Source organism: Vipera berus (genome assembly GCF_964194415.1).
Source record: "Vipera berus genome assembly, chromosome: 5".
NCBI classification, from domain to species: Eukaryota; Metazoa; Chordata; class Lepidosauria; order Squamata; family Viperidae; genus Vipera; species Vipera berus.
Genome location: NC_138207.1, coordinates 69,144,058 through 69,166,199, shown reverse-complemented (window position 1 = coordinate 69,166,199; position 22,142 = coordinate 69,144,058). Strand labels below are relative to the sequence as shown.

The 22,142-nt window shown below is 41.4% G+C and overlaps 1 protein-coding gene across 2 annotated transcripts in view; it reads right to left on the bottom strand.

Moving 5' to 3' along the window:
- DPYSL4 (dihydropyrimidinase like 4) overlaps window positions 1-4,399 on the bottom strand; it is a gene marked incomplete at its 5' end in the record, with an annotated part of 35,780 nt that extends 31,381 nt beyond the window's left edge. The window contains one exon of one of the 2 annotated variants that reach the window (XM_081328764.1): window positions 4,067-4,399. In XM_081328764.1, coding sequence (XP_081184890.1) covers window positions 4,067-4,399 — 333 coding nt within the window. Of the gene's footprint in view, window positions 1-364; window positions 404-4,066 lie in introns of those variants that run through there. The other variant, XM_081328765.1, reaches the window with a different exon arrangement.
- Between the last annotated feature and the right edge of the window lie 17,743 nt (window positions 4,400-22,142).

Genomic DNA, 22,142 nt, shown 5'->3' with positions numbered 1-22,142 from the left:
CTTCCCCTTCCCCTGCCCGCTCGCCCCGGCTAGGAGCGAAGCCTCCGCTCGGCGCCACGAAACCAAACCAGCCCGCGCCGTCCCCACTCCTCGGGCCCCAGACCGAGGCCCGGTTCCCCCGACCCCCGGAGCCCCCTCCCCACTTGGCGCCCTCGAGGGGGAGGGGGAGGGGTGGGTCTCTCGGAAGCCAGAGAAGCCCCTCTCCGTCCGACTTCGGGAGCTTTTCTCCCCATTCCCCCGCCAGGGACGTGCCAACCCCGAGGTCGGACCGAACCGAGCCGACGCCGACCTCCTTCGCCTCCCTCGCCCGCCCGCCCGCCCGCCAAGCGGCGAGGAGATCAAAAGACGCCTGAGGCGCCCTCACCGCGATCCGAGGGACGTTCTTCTTGCCTGGGTAGGACATCTTCCCCGCAGGCCGCGCCTACAGCGTGGGAAAGGCGGCGGCGGCGGCGGCGGCGGCGGCGACGAAAGCAAAAGCGGCCGTCTCTCTCACTTCAGGCGAGAGGAGGCGAAGCGAAGCGAAGCGGCGGCGGCGGCAGGCGCGCGCGTGGAGCAGCGGCGGCGGCGGGCGCGTGGAGAAGCGCGTTTGCGCGCGCGCGCGCGTGCGTTTGCGCGGGCCTCCCTGGCTGGCGGATTGTTCTGGCGAGGGGGAAGAGGGGGAGGGGGGGGAAAGAGTGGGGAGGGCGAGCGCGCGCAGGGGGAGGGGGGGAAAGAGTGGAGAGGGCGAGCGCGCGGAGGGGGAGGGGGGGAAAGAGTGGGGAGGGCGAGCGCGCGAGCGGCGACTCTCCCCCTCCCCCCCCCCCGTTGCCTCTGCCGTCCCTCAGCCTCTCGGAGCAGCTGCCCGATTAAGCATTCCGCCTTCGCGCCTTCGCTAAACTGCAGACAGCCCCCTCCTCCTCCTCCTCCTCCTCCTCCTCAGTCCCAGACGGGCAGGCAGCTCCGTTTGGGGCCTCCCTCCCTCCCGGGCAGGCTGCGCGCAGACGCGGCTCCTTCCCTGCCCAACAAAGGTTCTGGGCCAGGGGTAGGCAACCTCGGCTCTTTTATGACTCATGGACTTCAACTCCCAGAATTCCTGAGCCAGCATAGCTGGCTCAGGAATTCTGGGAGTTGAAGTCCATGAGTCATAAAAGAGCCGAGGTTGCCTACCCCTGTTCTGGGCCAACCCTGGCTTGACAACAAAGAACACGTGGCCCAGACGCTGCAGGTGCTGGGCTGCGGGCGGGAAGGCCCTGGGTGGCCCGGGGACTTAGGTGGTGGGGGGGGCGGGGGGGGAAGGAAATGGGGTCCCCGGCTTGCTTAGGCATGGAAGAGCCCCGCTTTGGGGATGGGATGCTCCCTTTCCCCGCCGCCCTGTTTCAGACCTTGCGTCCCGAAAGTCGATCTTTTTTTTTTCTCCTCCCCTTGGAAGCTGTATCTCTTTGATCTCGTTTTATCGTTTACGCGTTGCTTCCGGAAAGCGACCTCCCGCTTTTATTTCCTGAGATTTGTTTGCCTAACTGACTTAGGGGGGGTGGTGTATCTTTTAAGGCGATGCTTGTTTAAAAATAGAGCGAGCTGTAAGAAGGGGCCGCACGATTATGGAAAGCGATCCCCCGCTTTATTTCGTGAGATGCGTTTGTCCAACCGTCTAGGAATGCATCTTTTAAGACAATACTTATTGAAAAATAGAGCGAGCTGCAAGGGGCAATTAATTAGCCGAGTCCTCATTTTCTCTTCCTGAGCATTAGCAACAGTCCCCTGCGAAAATCTGGGAAGGTCGTCTTCCCCCCCCCCCCGGACACGTGTTCTTTGTTGTCAAGTCAGGGTGGCTTCTTTACAATTTGTTCCCCAGATACTATTCCAGTATCGATCTGATTGGTGATTAGGTTTACCCAGGAGAGTCTATTCTAGCTAGGTAGGAGGAAGATTCTGCTCATATAGTGCAGGGTTAGGCAACCTTGGCTCTTTTATGACTCGTGGACTTCAACTCCCAGAATTCCTGGGAGTCATAAAAGAGCCAAGGTTGCCTACCACTGATATAGGGGAATGCATTCATTTCAGTTTCGGTGGAATAACGGCCACCTCGTTTTGGGGAATGTCATTTTCTCTAATTCCCCCTCCACCGATGGACAACACTCGTCCTCTCCCAAATGTCGGCGTATACACGCAGAGATAGGATACCTATTTATGTTTCTGATCGAGTGGATCTTTGTCCATGAATACTGATCCCATAATGAATATATGCAGCCTCGTGGAATTTGCATTTCTATAAACGATTCTTGGTTGCTTTTAAACCCCCTTGTTCTCGAAATCCTAAGTGAGAATGCTCTGGTCCCTCCTCCTCCTTTTCACCGTATCATGCGGCCCGTCCTTTTATTAACTGCCATATATCAGGATGACAGAAAGGTTTCTTCGCTCCCCTTGCTCAGCCCCCCCTTCCACCTTCGGCCGAGTTTTCTTTGCATTCAAGTAGCCATTGAAAAGCGGGGGGGGGGAAATGTCATTTTTGTTTCTCGTCACAGTTTACCTTTATAGAAAGCTTCAGACAAAATAGGTGTTCTTGCCTGGCCTATTTCGCTTGAGTAGTGTTAAGCTTGGTTATTTGTGCTGGTGATGGCTTGGGGGCTTTGATAAACGTAACCGGTTCGATTAATTGAAGGCTGGGCGGACTGCACAAAGCCAGAAATGCTAATTCAGGCGGCCAGCTAAACGCATTGCTAAAGTCGAAGGGGTGCGCGGGTCGCGCCTATTCTCTTCCCGTTTAAAACTTATCAGCTATCAGTAACTGAGGGTGTTAACCTAGCTTGGGTAATGAAACGTCTGCAAGAAAACAAGCTCCGAGAGCGCCAGTATCGGCTTTAGTGGGAATAAATGCGACGACTCAACCCGCAACTTTTATAAACGCCACCTTACGCTGCGGCCGTATGCTTATCGGCTAGAAATAAATCTCTCTAGGTTTAATGCGATTTACTATTCCCCATCCATCCCTGAGCAGCCGCGGATTCTCGGTAAAATCAACCAATCGGCCGCCCAGCGCCCATTGAGTTTCAAACACCGAAACCACAGCGATTGGATGTCTGAGCGCAGAGAGGCGGGGGGAGAGGAAAAGAGCACACTGCTTTGGAAAGGTTAAGACAGGGGTCTTCAAACTTGGCCCTTTTATGACTTGTGGACTTCAACTCCCAGAATTCCTCAGCCAGCAAAGCTGTCTGAGGAATTCTGGGAGTTGAAGTCCACAAGTCATAAAAGGGCCAAGTTTGAAGACCCCTGGGTTAAGAAGTCAAAATTCGCTCCGCTCCTATAGGTTTGCCTTGCAAAACTAGCACGTGACTGAATCTTATTTCAGCCTTTTCTGCGGAGCTGTAGTAGGTGAAAACCCCAAAGTCCCACCACCGGGAGCGAGAGGGTTGCGAGAGCAAAAGCCACGCGCGCAGTGATCACTGGTGAAACCTACCCCAGCCGTTTAAAGAGGCAATAGCGGCTGCAAAATCAACCGCCGCCTCGCCTCTGCCCTGTTTTTTTGAAGGCTGCCCACTTCCCCCTTGCAATGGTAAGAGTAAAAGGAAAAGATAACGGCTTGTAATTTAAAACCGAACTCTGTTTTTTAAGAAGTGGAGCTGACATAGTGTGGTTACTATTGGAAAAGACCCGCTTTCTCCCTAGCCCCTTGGTGGGGGCTCTACTTCGCGGGCAGACGCACACCTGACGCAAATTGCAACCTTGGTTTAAACCAGGGGTCTTCAAACTTGGCCCTTTTATGAGTTGTGGACTTCAACTCCCAGGATTCCTCAGCCAGGCATGTGGCTGAGGAATTCTGGGAGTTGAAGTCCAGAAGTCCTAAAAGGGCCAAGTTTGAAGACCCCTGGTTTAAACTTTAAAACGATGGGACCGTGTTTTTTTTCTTCCTACGTTTACAGACACGTTTCAAATGTTCTGCCATTAAATACATTCCCGAAAAAGAGGGGCCAAGCCGAGGGGGGGATGGGGAGTGGCGTATGAAGTTAATGGGAAGCCCAAAAGATCACTTCTTCCCGCGACGACTATCGCGGGCCCCCACCCACCCACCCACCCGCGTCTTCTCCCTTACCTGATGGCCACCGGTAGGCGGCTGCTCCCTAACCCCAGGTGAAGGCGGACCCGGCTCTGGCACCGAAGTTGTCCCGCTGCTGGTTTCAATCTTCTCTTCCGACTCGCTGGGCTGCTGGCTGGAGTCTTCTGGGTGAAGCTTCCGACTCTCTTTTCTTTTCTCACAACGGAAAGAAGCAAAGTTCAGGGTTTTGTTTTCAAAGGCGCCCTCTACGTTGCAAAACATGCCTCCGTATTTCTGCCTGGGCTTGGGGCTCCCGGCGCCGAGTGACGCGAAGTAATCGGGCAGGTCTTCCTCTTTCTTCTCCGGCTTCTGCTCTCTTCGCTCTGCCATGACTGCCTGGGAAGCAGGCCACCCTCTTGAGGCTACCGGTGCCGGGAAATGAACTGAAGCTGAAGATTTAGCGAAGGGAGGGACACAGAAAAAAAAAGCAAGGGGTTCAGCTTGACTTTTCCTAACGAATCAGTGAGGCCATTTCTTAGGCTGATAGTATGTAAAGCCTCCAGCTTTAAAGCTGGAGCCGGGCTGGCAGGGAGCTGTCCAAGATGTATGGTGCTGAAACAGACGCGTCAGAGAAGTTCATCAGAAGGACATCTCGGCGGAAGCCCACCTACGGGGAGAATTTCCATTGCTGTCAGTTATCCCGCTTTTCCCCTTGGGTGGGGTTGATTCAGCTCCACTTGGCGGTTGCTGGATCTCGGGTGATCTCAGAGAAAAGAAAAGGCTTCTAAAATGTAGTCACAGCTATTAAACTATTATGACTAGAATACTAGAGTAACTGTTAAAACAGCGATAAAATAGATTCCCAGTTGCTTTTGTCCTAAAAACGTCACCCAAGGATGTGTAAAAAAACCCCGAAATATTCTTTTGTCAAAACGTTCTGACTACATTGGCTTGCTAAACACTGCATATTCTTAAGTCTGTACACTTTGATAAACCTCAATTTTATTGTTCTAAAACCTCCAAATTTGAAATAAATACCTGTGTTAATAAATACGGGCTTCTTTGCTAAGTCCTCTTTTTCTGTTCTGTTTTCCCTTAATTTTTATTCAAATTTTCTACAGAAAAAACTAGTAAAACAGAAATTGTAATTATTTTATTTTATTTATTTTAATCCCATTTATATCCCGCCCTTCTCCGAAGACTCAGGGCGGCTTACAATTTAAAGCAGAAATCAATGTGCTTAGCATACTTTCAACATTTTTGTGCTTAGGGGTAATCCCTCTCCTATTTAACATCTACATGAGACTGCTGGGTGAGCTCACCTGTCACCATGGGGTGAGGTATCATCTGCCCTGGTGAATTAAATGATGCTGTGGACATCCTAGCTTGGTATCTGGGGGCTGTGAGGGTCTAGATGGGAAACAACAAGCTTCAACAGAATCCTAGGATAAATTTATAGCTTTGGGTTTTGGAGCGCTCTGATTTTAAGATGTCACCGTTTCTGGTGCTGGGTGGGGTTGCACTGCCCCAAACAGACCCTGTGTACAATCTGGGGATTCTGCTGGATTCTGGACACATGCTATGTGAGCAGGTGGCAATTATGGACAGGAGGAGCTTTGTACAACTCTGTTTTGTCTACCAGTTGTGCCTGTTCCTGGATGAAGGGGCCCTACTCATGATCACTCATGCTCTGGTCACCTTTTAATTGGACTATTGCAATGTGGTGTACATTGCAATGGGGCTGCCATTGAAGATACTTCAGCTGGTGCAAAAGGCGGTAACAACTGGTTCTGATGGCAGAAGCTTAATTTGGAGATATCTAAAGCTTTTTGATATGTGCAAAAATGTCCAGCTGTTCCCATGTGTATAATTAAAAAAATAAAGAATTGCCACTCAGCATGTGATAGCATTGATTTAGATTTTTTCCTATTCTGTGTAGAGAAAAAAATACTAGTTATAGGTTTTAAAAGACTTTTTAATTAAACATTTACAATAATTATGTACTTTACAAATGAATAGAAAGTCTTTGATATATAGCATATGAATCACAATACAAAAATATGTATAAATTTTGTACATACGAGCCTACTTTAGGCTTATCAATATCTTTTTAGCAGAGAACTTAAGTATTGAGGATATGATTATTGTGAGATTACCTTAAAAATAACACTAGAACATCGCATATTTACTAAGGGAGAAAAAGTATTTCCAGATGAGTTTACTTTATACAAATATTTACAGTAAATGTACAATTAATATGCAGCAATACTATACATACAGTATGATTTCCTGAGTCTAAACTAAATCCATTACTGTTGAGAAACACATTTTGAACTGTAAGTTTCATAATGATTTTACTAATACATGATGATTTGGCACCTGTCCACAAAAGTTCAGATAACATTTTCTGCACAACAGGTATGTAATGTTAACAAGCTGTGTAAGGCACTTGGGGTAATACAAAGGTATTTAGTGAGCTGAATATTCCTAAATAACAGCTACAGTCCTTCAACAGCTTGAAAAACAGGCATAAGTTTAAAATACATGATGCACAGCCACTAACAAATTAAGCAACAATTCACATGGATTTTATGTTTAGACTTGATGTAAAAATGACCCAGGGATGCGGTGGCTCAGTGGGTTAGGACGCTGAGCTTGTCGATCAGAAGGTCGGCAGTTTGGTGGATCGAATCCCGAGTGCCGCGTAACAGAGTGAGCGCCTGTTACTCGTCCCAGCTTCTGCCAACCTAGCAGTTCGAAAGCACGTAAAAATGCAAGTAGAAAAATAGGGACCACTCTGGTGGGAAGGTAACAGCGTTCTGTGCGCCTTTGGCGTCTAGTCATGCCGGCCACATGACCACGGAGACGTCCTCGGACAAGCGCTGGCTCTTCGGCTTTGAAACAGAGACGAGCACCGGCCCCTAGAGTCGGAAACGACTAGCACGCATGTGCGGGGGAACCTTTACCTTTACCTAAAAATGACCCAGAAATATGCTTCTGCTGGATCTAGTAAAAGACAAGCTATGTACGACAACGCTGTCAGTGTGATATATTTGTTAACGCTTTTCTGAAAATCTGATATTACAATTAAAGGTACTTATATGAAATCGTTTTCTCTATTTCTCCATCAACTACTTTGTTATATCAGTCATTAAAAGATTATATCTGTAAAAAAAGTTCAGACATAGTCTCAGCTCATGGGATGTACAGTAGATGTGCTGAGACAGAAAATGAATTCTAGATCATTCTTTATCACAGTTGGAAATTTTAATATCAGCTGGATTTTTTTATGCTTAAACTCCTATTCAAATAGACTCAGCACATGTGAAGCCTTCTTATTTACTCAGATGACAAGATAGCTCCATTAAGATTGCACAAACTTTGAGTAGATAAATTGGCATGTTCCAATCAATGAAGTCAGTAATTTGTCCTTTCACTTCCCAAATACTGGTTGTGCATCCTCAGTGAAGTACAGTCAGTGCTAGACTTTTATAGATGATGCACAAATAAGGTGCATCTAATATCAGAAGCAAAGTATATTAGAACAGCACAGGATGTTTTATGTTGTCATCTGAAATATTCAGAACTATTAAGGCTACAAACTAATACCCACACATAAAAAGCATAGGAATAAGCCTTACTGAGTACAGTAGAATTTATTTTAGGGCAAACATGCATAGGATTGTATCCAAATTAGGCAAATTTTAGAAATTTGCACCAAGAATTCTGATGTGTACAGACAGAGTGTCGATGTCCCCATTAAACCATAGAAAAAGCAGTTACAAATGTACACCTATTTGTCTGGACACACAAGAGCCCTCTGTCTCCCTTAAAAACAACCTGAGAGCTGTAAATTGTGGTAAAACTGATACACACACACACACAAGTTTCTGAGACCCTTTTTTGCTCTGCTTGCTTACCGTATAAATTATTTATTTATTTATTTATTTATTTATTTATTTATTTATTTATTTATTTTGGGACTTATATGCCGCCCTATCTCCCGAAGGACTCAGGGCGGCTAAAAACAATAAAAACAACAATACAAAAGTTAAAAGAAATTAAATAAACAGCCCCAAAATAAATTAACTAAACAATTAAAAATTAAAACATTTTAAAAACCCGTCATCAATCCAGGTCAGCCTGATGAAAAAGGAAAGTTTTGAGGTCGCGGCGAAAGGACCGGAGGTCCGGGGCCATCCGGAGCTCAAGGGGGAGTTGGTTCCACAGGGCTGGCGCTCCCACAGAGAAGGCCCTCCCCCTGGGGGTCGCCAGCCAACATTGTCTAGCCGACGGCACCCTGAGGAGGCCCTCTCTGTGTGAGCGCACTGGGCGATGGGAAGTCGTCGTTAAGATGTGTGTGTTTGTGTGTGTGTGTGTGTGTGTGTGTGTGTGTGTGTATCAGTTTTACCACAATTTAGAACTCTTAGGTTGTTTTTAAGGAATACAGAGGGCTCTTGCATGTCCAGATATATAGGTGTGTGTGTGTGTGTGTAGCCTCTTAAAGTTTATATGATAAACAAGCAGAGCAAAAAAAGTCTCAGAAATTATTGCAATACATATGGCAGACTAATGTAAAAACTAAATTGTGTCTGGGTTGCAGAGACAATCAGGAAAGCAATTCTAGAAAAGAAAAATAAGAACATTGGTTCTTTGGAGGAAAGAAATGTTTTTCTTCTGTTTTCTTCAGAATAATAGTTTGAAGCAATCTGGACCAATCTTTGTAAAGGTGAGATGAACCTCAGGATGTCCTTTATGTGGCTTCAGGTATAGTTTAATATGGCAAAAGGCAGTGTTTTGCATCCTGTGCCTAGTTCAAGTGAGGAGAAAGTGTCATTCTTCAACTAGTACTGGAAAAAGCTGCATATGCATGCTACTTTGCCATGATGCCACCTCTTTGGAATCCAATGTCACGTTAGTATAATCTACTTGTTTCATCAGAGACATATTTCTCTAGAATTAAATTGTGATTATTTCATGGGATTTTTTGGGTTAATTTGTGGATGACTTCAGAGCTGACAAGCAATCAGGTGTCCCCAGTTTGGTAGTCTCCAGATGTATACAAATTCTGAGAATACAGTTTTGAGAATTCCTAGCCAATATTGGACAAAGATTTGGAATTCAAGGAGGTGAAGCACCAGCAATTCCAAAGGAGATTAGAAAAGACTTGATATAAGCTGTGCAGCTCTAGTCAAGTGTTTATTGAAAAATGATCATTTTAGACTCACAGAAGTAACTCTACATTTTTTTTCTATATGGGGTGTGGACCAAGGGTCCTCAACCTTGGCAACTTTAAGACTTGTGGACTTCAACTCCCAAAAATTCTGGGAGCTGAAGTCCACAAGTCTTAAAGTAGTCAAGGTTGAGAACCCCTGGTATGGATGAATGTGCGTGCGCATAATAAATACATGTGAATGTAATGTAAGACTTCTGAGTTGCAGAAAACAAAAGTACACTCACTGAGTCATTCTTATATGTACAATGCATATTTCCATGTAAACATTAGCATATATATATATATATATATATACACCTTCACTTATTTTTTTACATTTCCCTGTCCTATACAGATAAACCTGTTTATATAAAAGTTTTTTTTAAAAGAGAGATTAATTGACAATTATAGGACAACTGAATGAAGCATATAGACAGCACGCAAAATTGTCTGCAGAAGAAATTTATACGAGTCAGTTTTCAGTTCTGTGAGACATTCATTGCATCGCATATGGCTCAACATTACCAGGCCAATAGCAGCATTTGAAATCCTCAGCACATCAATTCACCGAGTATTTATGGAAGTCTTTCTCAGTCTCAGGAACTTCCAATTCCCAGAAATGCCCAGCCAGCATACTGAACTTGAAGTCCACACACTTCCTGAGATTGAGACACACCAATTTAATTGGATGCCTACATACAGTATTACTTATTCTAAGATGGCGGCGCCTGGAATGGCTGCGGCTGCATTGGCTCTTGAAGGCGAATAGTTTTGGGAGGGATAGTAAGGGCTATAGGCCACATGATCAGGAAGATTTTAATGTGTTTGAGCAACATGGTGGAACTAAGGTAACATACGACATACGACCAACAATCTTTGCTGGCATGGCGAGTTTCTAGTTGTTTTGGAACTGTTGGTGAGACCGTTAAAAGTTGTTGGCGCTGTTTGAATTTGTTCTACCAGCAGCAAGATCTGACTGCTGGCCTAGTGAGGATTGTATTGTAAATCAGGGCTGTTTCCAGAGGAGGAAGAGGAGGAGAGGACCTGGAGCTTATGGAGCGAAGGAACTGGATGAGGCTGTCGGCAGGCCCAGAGGAAGAGAGAGAGGCTTTTGGAGGAGTTGGTGGCGGCGGCAGCGTGCTCCAGGGGCGAAAAGAAGCAAGGCCTCTTTAAGGAAAAGGTGGAAGAGTCAGGATCAGAAAAAGGAAAGAAGGCGAGGTTGTCAGAATACAAGCTAACTTGAGGGCTAATCCACATGGAGCCCCATTTCCATCTGTCCTGTTTTCCATCGTTCACTCCCTAGAGACTAAAATGGACAATGTGAAATTTGAGCAGGCCACGAACAAGGAGTGTATATCAGAGGTGGTGACCCTTTGAGAGCTGTATGTAACAAAATTTCATTTTGATGTATGCCAATTGGTGTACATTCAAAGTGACAATAAAGTTATTATTATTACTTTCATACAATTGAATCAGACTTTTCACTTTTAATAAGATCAGGGGTCTTCAAAGTTGGCAACTTTAAGACTTGTGGATTTCAACTCCCAGAATTACTCAGCCAGCCATGGCTGGCTGAGGAATTCTGGAAGTTGAAGTCCACAAGTCTTAAAGTTACTAACTTTGAAGACCCCTGATTAAGACTAATGAAATCTTACATTTGGGTAAAAAAAAATCGGCTCCTGGGCACAAAAATCCCTGACAACAACATTAAGAATGTCCCTCCCCTGACACCAAAAAAAGCTCAATTTTTAAAAACTAGAAAAAGCACCATTTTTAACCATGAAATTTAACCCCGAATCTCATTCTGGCATCCCTTTTTACATTTGGGTCAAAAAAAATTTTTTTTCGCCTCCTGGTCACCAAAGTCCCTGACCCCGGCATCAGGAATTTCCTTCCTGGGTCAACAAAAAAAGCTTGATTTTTAAAAACTAGAAAAAGCACCATTTTTAAGCATGAAATTTAACGCTGAATCTCATTCTGGCCTCCATTTTCTACATTTGGGTAAAAAAAATTGCCTCCTGGTCACCAAATTTTTTAAAAACCGAGCTTTTTTTGGTTTCCCAGGAGTCAAATTCCTGATGCCGGGGTCAGGGATTTCGGTGACCCAGAGGCGATTTTTTTTTCACCCAAATGTAAAAACAGACACCAGAATGAGATTCAGGGTTAAATATCATGGTTAAAAATGGTGCTTTTCCTAGTTTTTAAAAATCGAGTTTATTTTGATGTCCGGGAAGGAAATTCCTGATATCTTGGTCAGGGGTTTCGGTGACCAGGAGGTGAAAATTTTTTTTTTACCCAAATGTAAAAATGGACACCAGAATTAGATTCAAGGTTAAATTTCATGGTTAAAAATGGTGCTTTTTTTACTTTTTAAGAATTGAGCTTTTTTTGGTGTCCGTGGAGGGAAATTCCTGATGCCAGCCAGGGTCAGGGATTTTTGTGCCCAGGAGGCGATTTTTTTTTTTGACCCAAATGTAAAAAGGGATGCCAGAATGAGATTCGGGGTTAAATTTCATGCTTAAAAGTGGTGCTTTTTCTAGTTTTTAAAAATCGAGCTTTTTTTGGTGTCCGTGGAGGGAAATTCTCTTGGGTCCGAGGATGTCTCCGTGGTCATGTGGCCGGCATGACTAGACGCCAAAGGCGCACGGAACGCTGTTACCTTCCCACCGTAGTGGTCCCTATTTTTCTACTTGCATTTTTACATGCTTTCGAACTGCTAGTTTGGCAGAAGCTGGGACGATTAACAGGTGCTCACTCTGTTACGCAGCACTCGGGATTTGACCCGCTGAACTGCCAACCTTCTGATCGACAGGCTCAGCGTCCTAACCCACTGAGCCACCGTGTCCCTCTGTGGATATTTTGTACCACCCTAAAAGGTAGTCCTCTACTTACAACCACAACTGAGCTCATTTTTTTTGTTGCTGAGAACAGTTGTTAAGTGAGTTTTGCCCTATTTGATGACCTTTCTTGCCACAGTTGTTAAGTGAATCACTGCAGTTTTAATATCTTTGTTAAGTGAATCTGGCCTTCCCCATTGACTTTGCTTGTCAGAAGATTGCAAAAGATGAGCACATGATGTTGGGACACGGCAACCATCGTAGATGAGTCAGTTGCCAAGCGTCCGAATTTTGACCACAGGGATGCTGCAATGGTCAGTGTCATTGTAACATTGAACGGTTACTAAGTGAATAGTTGTAAATTGAGGACTACCTGCATATTCATTTTAGGATTTTGGACAATGGTACTATAAGAGTCTTGTCATTATTTTTTCAAATTAAACAATTTTGTCTGTGAAGAACTCTTGCCCCAAGTAGCTGACTTAATAGCATCTCTAAGATATCTCTCTAATATGCTTAATCCCGACTCCGAAAAATAGATGCTTTGGGCTATTTGTCTGCTCAGCAATAGCCGCCTGGTGAGGCAGCATGTGTGACTGGTGTGCACAATCTTGTTGAAACACCAACTGCATGCTGAGTCACAGCAGGCAACAATATCTAACCATCCTTGGCTGATTTTGAAAACCCTAAGCAGAATTATTGCCGGTTAATGCTTGGAGGATGGATGGTAGGTAAGTCACTGGAAAAAATCACAGGTTAGTAAGCTAGACCGGGAAGGAGAAAAAAAATCCCAGAAGAAGACAATGGCGAACAATTGTTATCAAGAAAATTTATGGACACGAATCACACTCAAATTGAGACAACCTTTATAACTATGCATAAATTACTCAGTAAATGGCTCATAGAGTTTTGGGAATGAAATAATTAAAAGTCAACTGAGATGTGGTGAAAATTTAATCATGTCCTGGTATACCACTAAATACACCTCTGCACCAATTAAGCACATTGTAACTCTAAATACAGGTAATTATCAACTTACAACGGCTTGTAAGTTATAATGACACTGAAAAAAAGTGACTTATGACTGTCCTCACACCTATGGTTGTTGTAGCATCCCTATGATTATGTGATCAAAATCTGGGACTTTGACAACCAACATGTATTTATGATGGCTGCAGCGTCTTGGGTCATAGGATCCCAATTTGTGACCTTCCCAGCCAACGTCCGAGAAGCAAAGTCAATGGGAGAAGTCAGATTTGCTTACTGACTGCATGATTTACTTAACAGTTTCAGTGATTTGCTTAAATGTGGCCAAAAAAACAGATCATAAAACAGGACGCACTTCATTTAACAACTGCCATCACACTTAGCAATGGAAAATCTGGTCCCAATTGCAGTCGTAAGTCGAGAACGATCTTGCGAAGCCACAATGGTTGATCACCTGTAAAGAAGGCCTGACACAGTAATTTGGAATACAAAGAAATCATGCTATGATATGCATAAAACGGCTACAGAGAATACGGTAGTCCTCGGCTTTAAAACAGTTCATTTAGCGACCATTCAAAGTTACAACGGCATTGAAAAAAGTGACCTATGATTGTTTTTCAGACTTATGACCATTGCAGCATCCCCACAGTCACATGATCAAAATTCAGACGCTTGGCAACTGGTTCATATTTATGATGGTTGCAGTGTCCTGGGGTCACGTGATTCCCTTTTGCGACCTTCTGACAATCAAAGACAAAGGGGAAACAAGATCCCCTTAACAATCGTGCTACTAACTTAGCAAATGCAAGTGATTCACTTAACAACTGTGGCTAGAAAGGTTGTAAAATGGGGCAAACTGTCTCACTTAGCAACAGAAATTTTGGACTACCTGTAATGTAATTTTAGCTATGGTACTTTAATTAGCTAAATTAGGTGTCTACAGTGATGGGCTATATCTTGATGGATACTTAAGCAATGCAGAAGGCAGAGATCCTCATTCATAGATATATTAAGGATGCTTAATACACATACAGGTGTCCCCCCCTTACTATTTTAACCTATTCTGGAGGTTGCAAAAAACAAATCTCAGGAGCTTTAGTCTGTGAGATACCAGTGATACAGTGGAATTGAGGAGGCAGGAAAGTAGCGTTCTTAGGATTTTTATAACCCACTAATTTTTTAAAAGTTATGACCCAAGTCAAGGAAGAAAAATAGAGTGGAGACCTTATTTCACTTTGGTTTGGCTTTGATCCTCAAGTCCTTCAAGACTCCTCTAGGGGATAGCATTTCTTAAGAGACACTATCAGGTGGTCCCTAAAAGCATTCTTTACAAAGGAATCTCCAATATGTTTCTTATCAACCCTTACTACCTATGATATTGGTAATATAATAAGAACAATGACTTCTACAGGTATGTTGAATTAGTAGTGATATGCTACCACTTTTCCTCCATAAGGAAAAAAAAATCAATGAATTGTCTGCAGCTGGTCTAATGGACCCTAAGACATGTAACTACAGATATTTCTTCTTCTTCTTCTTCTTCTTCTTCTTCTTCTTCTTCTTCTTCTTCTTCTTCTTCTTCTTCTTCTTCTTCTTCTTCTTCTTCTTCTTCTTCTTCTTCTTCTTCTTCTTCTTCTTCTCTCTCTCTCTCTCTCTCTCTCTCTCTCTCTCTCTCTCTCTCTCTCTCTCTCTCTCTCTCTCTCTCTCCCTCCCTCCCTCCCTCCCTCCCTCCCTCCCTCCCTCCCTCCCTCCCTCCCTCTCCAAGGATGAAATAACTGCTTCAACTCATACCGTCTTTTCAATGGAAAGAGCAAATGGGAAAATCTAAAGAAAAAAGTACAAGGAGACATTTGGGGGGTGATTTTTGAGGCCTTCTGCAATAACCCGGGTGCTTCAATGTATAGCTGGGATTCCTTTAAAGCTTTTCCATCCTAGTTCTCTGAAATGAGTGGACACTTTATGCCCACATTTGTATCTGAGAATAGATTATAAAGCTAAATTTGAATCACAGTACAGATATTTTAATACGCGAAAAAAGTTTACCAAAATATGTTTGAGTAATGTTAATAATTTAATATGAACATTTCTGTCATCAGCTAACAACATTTAGCATCTCAAGAAAAGAGACATTCAATATTATCTGGATTTCTAAAAGCACTAATACTCAAACGACCATTGAAAAATCTTAAACAGTGGTTGTTGAGATTTAGCTGTTCTGGATGTTGTAGAAAATATTCCAAGTATCAGCAGTGAACCTGTTCGTCAAATTAATCAGTGATATGTTTATCATTGATATAGTGAACATAGTTTTAATAAAACATTATTAAAATTCATGATTTGAAGAACAGGGCTTCCCTAGTCTTGCCTTTTTTCTAAAAAGATCTGAGGATAATCATGAATAAATAAGAAAATTCCCATTTGACTCTCAGCAGATGGCCCATTTGACCTTGCAGTCAGTGCTCAACTGGGCATTAGACATAAAAGTCTCCATATGGCTGAGAAAAACAAAGACTATGATCGGTAGAAGGGGGTTATTTTTATCTCTTTATTTTGGAAGAACAGTATAAGAAAGGGTCAAACTTGCTCAAACCTGTGGCCAACTATATTATTTATGAGACACAACCTAATTTGAATTTTTTATTTTTTTTCATATTTAAGATATACTGCTCGAAAGAAATGTATTTTCTTCCAACACTTCCTTGCGATGGATTTTTTTCCCCCTTTTGTAAATGACAAACAAGCAAAAGCAATATGATGGGATCAATATTATATTGCAGGGTTATTTTCGAAGTCACTGATGTGGCATGAAACAGCAGTTTATTGATAGAATAATAATAGAAAAACAAGTGACGTGGCTGACCAAACTGAGCGTCACATTTCCTGTAAAAATAAATAAATAAAATAAATAAATAAATAAATAAATAAAAAGAAAATGATACTGACTGAAAAGGTTTATCACCTAAGCATTTTTTTAAAGCAAAGCTTCAAGAATTCTCTGTGGACATTCTGCATGAGATAAGTAGGTTAATGCTAGATTTGTTCTTAGGAAGATCTAAAATCATTTTCCCGCTTTGGAAGAAATTTATTATATTTCTGTCAATGACAATGAAAAAGTCAACTATTAGTCAAAATCTTTAATTGGGATTTCTTTAAACTTTATTTTCCAGTTTGGTCCCATAACATTTGGGACTTCTACAAAAGTGAGGAAAACCACAATAAACCTAATTACTTAGCAAGTGTAGGAGCACCCTTATTTATTGTAAAATTTGTTTCTTTATATATTTTACTTTTATTAAATTTAGCTTCAATTCGTTCTGGTTTCTCTGGTATTGGGAAAAAAAACTTGCTAATATAGAAATGTAATCAAAGATGATCAGCTGCCTAGTCAGTTCTGATTAATTTCACCATTATTCACAGGGTACAAACATGGTGCAAGAGATTTGCAGACAGTTTATATTAGACAAGATCTCTTTTAAAACTTAATTTCTGCGGCAGCCTTTCTTCTCAATCAAAAAAATAAGATAATATAAATACAGTCTTATTAGTTAATATTAATGTTTAGATAATAAAAACCAGCCAAAGTAATCCACTAAGAATTTTCTTCAAATGACAGTCAATAGATAGATTCTTTGCTATCAGTAAAGATAATATAATAAATATATAATTAAAAATAATTACCTAGAAGTTGTAATCAGGCTCTAGAAGTTAACAGCCATATTCACATGAGACTCACAAATTAGAGTTGATAAATATAACCCAAGCTCTTAGTATGGGATGGAAATGGCTTTTTTCCAGAATTAGTTTCTTGTCTTATCAAAATATATGGCAGTTAAATTATATCTTATTTCAATTTAATCTTGTAAGGTTGAATGTATTGTAAATGTCTTAGTTGGAAACATGGAATAGTCCTTAAGATTATGACTTGGTGTATCTATTTCTCTCACTGATTCATTCAGGACCAAATCCATTCATGCACAGAAGGCAATGGACATTCTCCTCTAGGAGAAGCCATATCGAGCATCAAAACATAATTATTTTTCTGCTCTTATTCACAGACAGCTGGCTAGTAGTCCAGGATGTTAAGGATGATCTGGGCCCTCCTGGGGAGGGAAGGTCCAAAGGACCATCTGAAAAGCCACTGTGAGGGGCATTCTAGACAGCTGGTAGATAAAGTAGCTCTGAAATGGACTTCAACTGCAGAGCTGACTGGGGCATAGTCACTATATTATCTGGGAGGAGTTTGAACCTGTTGGTTCCAAGGAAATGGACAGAGACTATGAGCTTGGCCACCAGATCTTTCTGGTTGGTCAGGGCTGCCTAGGAGATGATACATGGTTGGGTCCAAGTAGTGGTTAATTCATTCATTCTTCAAGGATGGAATGATTCTGCCATTGCGTAAAAAGGTGGTGGTTCAGACACTTCTCAGAAAACCATCACTCACCTCATCAATATTGATCTATTTGATGTAGTTTCCCGTCTCCCCTTTTATGGAATGTTGTTGATAAGATTGTTAGGCTGCAGCCTTAGAAGGCTCTGGAGAATATGGATTAGTCAGAAAACAGCCATGGTCATGGATGGAATTGATTGCACTTGTGAATGACCTCTGTAGGGTTTGGAATGGTAGTGGTGTGGTCTTCTTGGCCTTTTTGTTGTTGTTGATTTCTCAGTAATTTTCAATTTTATCGATCATGATATCCTTATGTACCAATTTAGTAGGATGCGGGGGCAGAGAGTTGTATGGTGTTACAGTGATTCTTCCTTTTCTTGTGAGGTCAGTTCCAATTGGTGTCGATGGGGGTGGGAGAAGACCAAGCCCTGGATTGCTGCTCTGAGTGATTCCTGAGGATTGTATAATCTCCCTGGCCCTACTTAACATCTACATAAAACTGCTGGGTGTGGCCATCTGCTGACATAGGGTGAGGTATTATCAGTACACTAATAATACTCATTTAGCAAAAGACGTCATCAAGGTTCTTTCTCACTTCCCTAGATAAAACAAGTTCTCAATTTGGCAAAAATCATGCTTCACAGGTTCTGGAAAAGCACTTGGAAGATCCTTTGTGTGCCAATTTACCCATTCCTGGAATGGAAGCCCATGCTTACATTCACTCATGCCTTAATTACTTCCCCTTTGATTGCTGAAATGTGGTATAGATTGGGTTGCCCTTGAAGACCACTTGGACTATGCTGTTAGGGCTTCAGACTAGCTGTTCTAAGTCAAGAAGAAATGTTGTCTTTATGATTTATTAAAAAAAATAATTGAGTGTATGATCTAGCTCAGCGGCCCCAACCTTGTGGGCTCCAGGGACTAGTTCCATGGAGAGAGGTTTTTCCACAGACTGGGGTGTGTGCAGTTTCACATGCTGCCTGTATCTTGCGCATGGGCAGATGGGGCCCTTTTTGAGGAAGTCCTACTAGATACAGTATACTTCCCTAATAGGTGGGACCTGCAACATACCTTGCTTTCCCATTCTGGTAACCTGGATAGTTGTAACTGGAGAGAGATGGTCCTTCAAATAACTTGTTGGTTGGGTCTGTAGGCACATCCAATTTTTTGATCTCCCATACCTTTCAGGAAATCAACACATGAAAATAAATGAAATAATAAAATTGATTCTACCATTCCATACCTTCAGGAGGTTGACCGATAGTCATTTTTTCTCTCAGTATTTGATCCCATCCATAGATGGGAGAAGAAAAGATGGCAGGTCATGACTGTCCCAAAGAATTATTAATGGAGAACTGTTTATAGCCTTTGGATTGAAAACCTCTTGAGTGAATATTTTGGTTCTGAAAAGCAACATTTTTTTAAAAAAAACCTGTTTAATAGTGTTGTGTAGTATAATTTACTGAGATAACTGTTCTGTGTTTTTATGCATCCAGTTGCTCCATTCTTAGAAAGGCTAAAAGAGTTGATAGAAAGCAGATCTCATTTTTGGCTGTTATCCATTAACATCTTCATAGGCTTGTATAGGAAAATAACACAGTTACTGGCAACACATGACAGATTGAAAGTCCATAGGGATTCCTAAATGAACAATACACTGTTAAACCTCTAGATACAAAATGATGTCAGAGTCTGCATTATCATTAGGTATTACGGAAATAAGTTACAATCAAGTAATAATACTATGGCTCACAAAACAGAATAGGTTTTTGATTAATGTCCAAAGGAAGTGGCTGAGGGTATTTGTTCATCCAGAAAGTAAACCTAATAACGTTTATCTCTATATTCCATCTGTCCTAAAAATAAATACAATAAGTGAAAGACATACTGATCCTTTGAAGAATAGAAGAATGTGCTTACTGGAAGATAAACTCTGAATTGACTAGTTGTTGATCCTTAATTTTTTCATTCTGAATTCATAATTCTTATAACTGTATATGAAAACTGGTGTTCACATGAATGATTTTAATTCATATTTGTATACAAAAATGAATTATATTCTCACATGGCAAGGGAATCAAGCTATTCTCCAAAGGACCTGAAGGCAGGACAAGAAGCAATGGATGGAAACTAATCAAGGAGAGAAGCAACCTAGAACTAAGAAGAAATTTCCTGACAGTGAGAACAATTAAATCAATGGAACGACTTGCCTCCAGAAGTTGTGGGTGTTCCAACAGCAGAGGTTTTTAAGAAGAGATTGGACAACCATTTGTCTGAAGTGGTATAGGGTTTCATGCCTGAGCAGAGAGTTGGACTAGAAGACTTCAAAGGTCCCTTCCAACTTTGTTATTCTGTTATTAAGTAAAGGTCATCAACTACTTTGAAAGTGGAAAAAAGTAACTGGTGCTTGAAATAAAAGAGAGATAGCTACAGAAAATGGTTGCTATCTTTAGACCAAATCCCTACAGAGATATACTTTATTGTTTAAATTTAAAAAATGAAATGGTTAGATATTCAGTCATAGATTACTACTGATTAGTGGAATACAATATGTATCATACCCAGAGTTTGTCAATTTACTGAAAGTAAATACAATTATTTTTACTAGTTTGGTAAGTGTGAAATATTTTAAAAATGTTACGTGCTTTGGAGGCATTTAAGAGTCTTTAACATTAGCCTAAGTGATCTCTCTATTTTTAAATTTATAATATTGTATAATATGTACAATAATATTAATCAGATGATGTCTTATCTCACTTGGAAGAAAATTAAATAGTTTGCTGCAATTAAAATTTATGGAAACATATTTTCAGTGTCTTTTTATTAAACAATATAAAGTATAATCAAATGATGTGCACAACATTTATATTTAAAGTTGGTCCTAAAGGATTAAAGGTAAAGGTAAAGGTTCCCCCGCACATGCGTGCTAGTCGTTTCCAACTCTAGGGGCCGGTGCTCATCTCCGTTTCAAAGCCAAAGAGCCAGCGCTTGTCCGAAGACATCTCCGTGGTCATGTGGCCGGCATGACTAGACGCCAAAGGCGCACGGAACGCTGTTACCTTCCCACCGTAGTGGTCCCTATTTTTCTACTTGCATTTTTACGTGCTTTCGAACTGCTAGGTGGGCAGAAGCTGGGACGAGTAACAGGCGCTCACTCTGTTATGCGGCACTCGGGATTTGACCCGCCAAACTGCCGACCTTCTGATCGACAAGCTCAGCGTCCTAACCCACTGAGCCACCGCGTTTATGGATTATGGATATTCAAATCCTGTAAATATGCAATTTTTATTACTTAAAATGGATTAGACAACAGTCAAGCACCGTGGTTGAATGGTACATATTTACCTTCATAATTAGAGTTGTATAAACACTGATTATATTGGAATATCTGAAGACAGACTGTACCTGCTCTGCAATGCAACTTCATACTGTTGTCCAAGCATCCAAGTATATAATATCAAAAGGTTACAGTTATAATCAAAATGCATTTATACTATTCTATATTCTATATTATGCTTCAATTAATAACACACATGTGCAAAATAATTGCAGTGTAACTAGCATTTGTGCTACCTTCTTGCCATATATAGTGGTTTAGAGTATATTAAAATGTATTATCCAGATTTATCCTTTAACAATTCAATAATTTATATTAGGGTTTGGCTGAAAAATAGTTAATTTCCGAAAGCTATGTCATCAGATCTGGTCTATCCTTGCTGTAACTGATTAAATTTTGGCCAGCTTGACAATAATTACTTTTTTGGGTGTGTGTATGTGTAAAGGGAAGGACACTGTGGGACTTATTAGTCAAATGTAATCATCTGTCACTCAATAAAAGTCTCTATCCTCTTCCTATTCTGCCTTTTAATCACTATCCTTAAGTTCCTATAAATATTTTGGAGACGAATTGTAGATCCCTTTGGGATCCTTAAAACCTGTCCTGTTCCATCTTTTAAAAAATCTAGTTAGATTTCTTTATTTTGAAGAACTTGACCTACTGCACTGCATATGCAGAAGTCTCAGTAAAGACTTCTGAACTCGAAGCAAATGTAGGCAATTTGTAGCCCTACAGAAAATGCTCAACTGACATAAACCAAAAAGGTGTTGTTGTGTTTTTTTTAAAAAAACCCCTAACACATATACACATAACATCCTCCCTAGCTGAATGCCGATTAGTATAATATGCAATGTTGGTTTCCTATCCCTTGCAAAACAGGCCAAAAGAATTTAAATAATTAAGCTACTAAATTACAAATGGTTAGCCCTTCATCTATAAACTATATTAATAACAAAGTGGTTAACAGAAAAAAAACAATAAAAGTAAAAATATAAAAGTAATAAAAATTGTGACCAGTAATAAGAGAAAGACAAAAGTGAAACTTCAAAAGCTTCTGTTAACAAACTGATATTGTAATCAATTCACAGAAAATTTACCAGGGCTTCAATCCCCAATCATCTCAAATAACTCTAATTGGTCCCGGATCAAATATCCAGGTTTGTTTCTTTATAGCATCTCTTATCAATTGCTTATCGATTTTGTTGTGCGTGTGTGTGGTTTTTAAATATTTTGGCGTTTTGTATTTTAATCGTCTTTGAATAATGTAAACTTTTCAGCAGAAAGAAAAAAGAAAAGAGCTACTGAACTGCAGAGCCCAAGTTCTAAAATATAGTCAAAGATGAAGGTATTTTTGCGACTTGAACCTCACA